The 3,489-nt window shown below is 44.9% G+C and overlaps 1 protein-coding gene across 1 annotated transcript; it reads left to right on the forward strand.

Moving 5' to 3' along the window:
- Positions 1-418: 418 nt before the first annotated feature.
- Positions 419-3,168, forward strand: LOC102572813 (olfactory receptor 9S13-like). The gene is made up of 2 exons (XM_006274603.4): positions 419-1,319; positions 3,149-3,168. Exons 1-2 carry the CDS (start codon positions 446-448, stop codon positions 3,166-3,168), a joined length of 894 nt encoding a protein of 297 aa, XP_006274665.4. The 5' UTR covers positions 419-445.
- Positions 3,169-3,489: the final 321 nt, after the last annotated feature.

The raw sequence follows: 3,489 nt of genomic DNA on the forward strand, positions 1-3,489 counted from the left end.
ACGTGTAGACTGAGAGCCACATTCCACCAAAAATAACGCTGTTATGAATAAAAGGTTCTTCAATCCAAAAGAAGATGTGTAAGTGACAAGAGACCCTACAATGATGCACTAGTATTATTCCAAAGTCATGTTGGTGAATAGTTATTATAAGGAGAAGTCATGTGGAAAAATAGCGTCATTGTAGAAAACTTAGAATTTCAGGAGCATTACTGTAAATTTATTAAGACTAGGTTTAAGTAAGTTTCAAAGGGCTGTATCAGAATGCCCCTTCATTTCTTGTGGTTTGCCTCAATGAGAATCACCCCAAAGGGACTTTAAGCATTCTGCAATCTGTCTAGTGACTTCGCTTTCCCCTTCATCCTTACCCTATTTTTCCCCCAAGGAGAGATGAGCTATGGCATCTGCAGGAGGGGAGAACCACACAGCGGTGACAGAATTCATCCTGATGGGATTCAGAAGTGGTCCTGGGACTCAAGTGCTGCCCTTTTTGGTGTTCCTTGTGATTTACACAGCAACTGTGCTAGGGAACACTACCATGGTCCTCATCATTCGAATTGACCCTCGTCTTCACACCCCCATGTATTTCTTCCTCATGAACCTGTCACTCTTAGACCTCTGCTACTCCTCAACCATTGCCCCCAAAGCCATGGCCACCTTTCTACAAGACAGCAAAACCATTTCCTACTATGGATGTGCTGCACAGTTGTTCTTTTTCTCTCTCTTCGTCAGCACAGAAGCTTTCATACTGGCAGCAATGGCATATGATCGATACATAGCCATCTGCAACCCACTTCTCTACCCTATCACCATGTCCAAAAGGGTCTGTGTTCAGCTCATTCTGGGCTCCTATATCTGTGGTGGCACAAACTGTATTTTGCAAACCAGCTTCACCTTTGCACTGAGCTTCTGTGGGCCTAAAGAGATCAACCATTTCTTCTGTGATGTTCCCCCCTTGCTAAACCTGTCTTGCTCTGATATGTACATCAACAAACTGGTGCTGTTTGTTTTATCTGGCCTCATCATAGTGAGCACCTCAGTAACCATTCTCATCTCCTACGCCTACATCGTCTATGCCATTCTCAGGATTCTCTCAGCGAAGGGCAGATCCAGGACCTTATCCACCTGCTCCTCCCACATGGTGGCTGTCGCTTTATTTTTTGGGACGGTTTCCTTTATGTATGCCCAGCCGGGTTCTCTGACCTCCCCACATCTGAGCAAGGTGGTGTCTGTGTTTTATACCCTTGTCATCCCCATGTTGAATCCCTTTATCTACAGCCTCAGGAACAAGGATGTGAAAGATGCTTTGAGGAAGAACTTAGGTAGGTAAATGACTTTAAAATAAGCCTTGTCTGTGAACATGGAGCTAAACTATACTTAAAAGTGACCAAATAGGATATAACTAATAAATATTTGCATACATCCATCCTTCCATCTACATAATCTGTCCTTCTGCCTGTCTCTGTACATAATTTTCATTAATAATTATCTCTTCCTCTACATTCATAGTCATATCTATGTACCTTTTTAGGCTTCTCATAACATTATGGTGCATCATTATAAGAAGTAAGTCACCCCTCATTTTTTTAATATTTTCTTTCATATTTGTATTTCTTTTATTTACCTTAAAAATGTGTCTTGCCCAAAACAGTGGATCCATACTTTCTTGACCATTAAGGAAAATTTGCTGTCTACACACAAATTTCACAACTGAAATGATCCCAAGACAATGCTGATCTAGATTCTGGAATCTAATTGTATTTCCCTTTCCATGTCTGTGTGTGTATGACCATCTCCTCTTAATAGCTGACTCCACAGATAAACACCCTGCTATTTCATAAAGGGCTGGAGAATGCATTACCAAAAGCATTCATCCTTCCAATCAACTGCAGTTTTACCGTTGACACCAACAGGACAGTGTTATGTCAAGAAAGAGCATTTGAACTCTTCAGATGGTATTTTCAGGTCCCCGCCCCCCCCACCCCAGAAGTTAGTTGTTCAGTTCTCAATCAAAACTAACTGTTGCTGGCAAACAAGATCTGTCCTTTTTTCAAGCCTTAGTAACTGGAGAAAATTTGAGCCCGGTGGCATAACAAGGTGGATGGCCACCCAGGGCAGCTATGACACCTGGGGACAGCAATGACTTCTAACTACTGATGCTTCCAGCATGGTTGTGTAGCTGCCAGGGTAGCTGCTCTTTTTCCACGCTCCCTCTGAATCAGCACCCAGGGCTGTTCTTCACCTTCTCTGATTTATTACCAACAGATATACATTTAGGATGAATTTATCTTGCCATGGTGGCCAAATCAGAAACTGCCCAAAGGTACCAAACTCTGTAGGTGGTATTACGCACAAAAACTGTCCCTCAGGACACCCATACCTCTTGCTGTGGGAGAACAGCACCTCTCTTGGCCAAGACCAGAGACGTGCCCAGCTTTTTCAAGTAGCTGTAATGGCATTTGGAGACTCCCATCCTGTAATCATGCGGGCTAAATCCTTCCATTGAAACTGATTTTGATGGAAAAAAAGTGCTTTGAGAACACACATCCACCAATCCCCAACCAGCTCTGCTTGTTGTGCATGCTTTTGCAGTGTACCTATTTGTTGCCATCCAAACCTATTTATGTAAAGGAGTATATAAGTGTGCCACAGCTCCTGGTTGTTCAGAAGGGACTCAGTCATCTAGATCCATGTTTTGTGGTTTAATGTTAGCAGTGGCAAGGAGGAAGATTTAAACCATTATCTTCCTTGAAGTTTCTCCAGCCACTGGAAGCATTTCACACTCAGCTCTGGCTGACTGCCCTCCTGGTTGGAAAAGAAAGCTTCATATTAGAAACAGTAAGGGCACATCTGTGGGCACATCCAAGATCACTCCAACAGATGTATTGACTGTGTGACACATGCTCAGTGAAAAGAGCCCATTGCACCTGTGCTACACAGCCAAATAGTGTGTTGCCATGGCCCCTCACTGTGATCCTGGATTCCAGCAAGCTCTCAGAGCTCACCAGCCCATCAGTGGAGCTCTGTATGTGCTGTAAGCTTCCAATGGCAGGGGCTTCCTGGAGTCCCCTTCTTCTGTTTGCTCTTCCACTCCCTCCTTCTCCTACTACCACCCAAACTGCCCCATCCTGCCACACCCTAAATTCAGCAGAACGGGAAAGGAGGAGATGAGCATCAGTAGCTCTCAGCCCGAGCTCCATGAAAGCAGGGGATGAGCATCACTGCCACTGCCCTTTGTCCTCTCCTTTCTTCTGCTGCTGAATCTGGGGAGGAAGGAAACGAAGAGCAAACAGCAGCTGGCTCCAGAGCTGCTGGAAAGCAGAGACTCTGGGCAGACCAGCCACTTCACTCATAGAACTCACAGAATATACAGAGCTCCCAACAGGACCTGCGCTGATTTGCTGGTGAGCTCCAAGTGCTCTCTGTGCATGCTGCACACAGCCAAAGAAAGATGTGACCATGTCTGTGCACCTGCTCTGGGCCCAGGTGGAA

This window comes from Alligator mississippiensis, chromosome 7 (genome assembly GCF_030867095.1).
Source record: "Alligator mississippiensis isolate rAllMis1 chromosome 7, rAllMis1, whole genome shotgun sequence".
NCBI classification, from domain to species: domain Eukaryota; kingdom Metazoa; phylum Chordata; order Crocodylia; family Alligatoridae; genus Alligator; species Alligator mississippiensis.

What these genes read in the sequence shown, in the direction of transcription:
- LOC102572813 (XM_006274603.4), top strand. Translation starts at nt 446, where the DNA reads ATGGGATTCAGAAGTGGTCCTGGGACTCAAGTGCTGCCCTTTTTGGTG. An exon ending in TGCTTTGAGGAAGAACTTAG is followed by an intron (nt 1,320 to 3,148) that starts GTAGGTAAATGA and finishes TAAATTCAGCAG; the next exon opens with AACGGGAAAGGAGGAGATGA.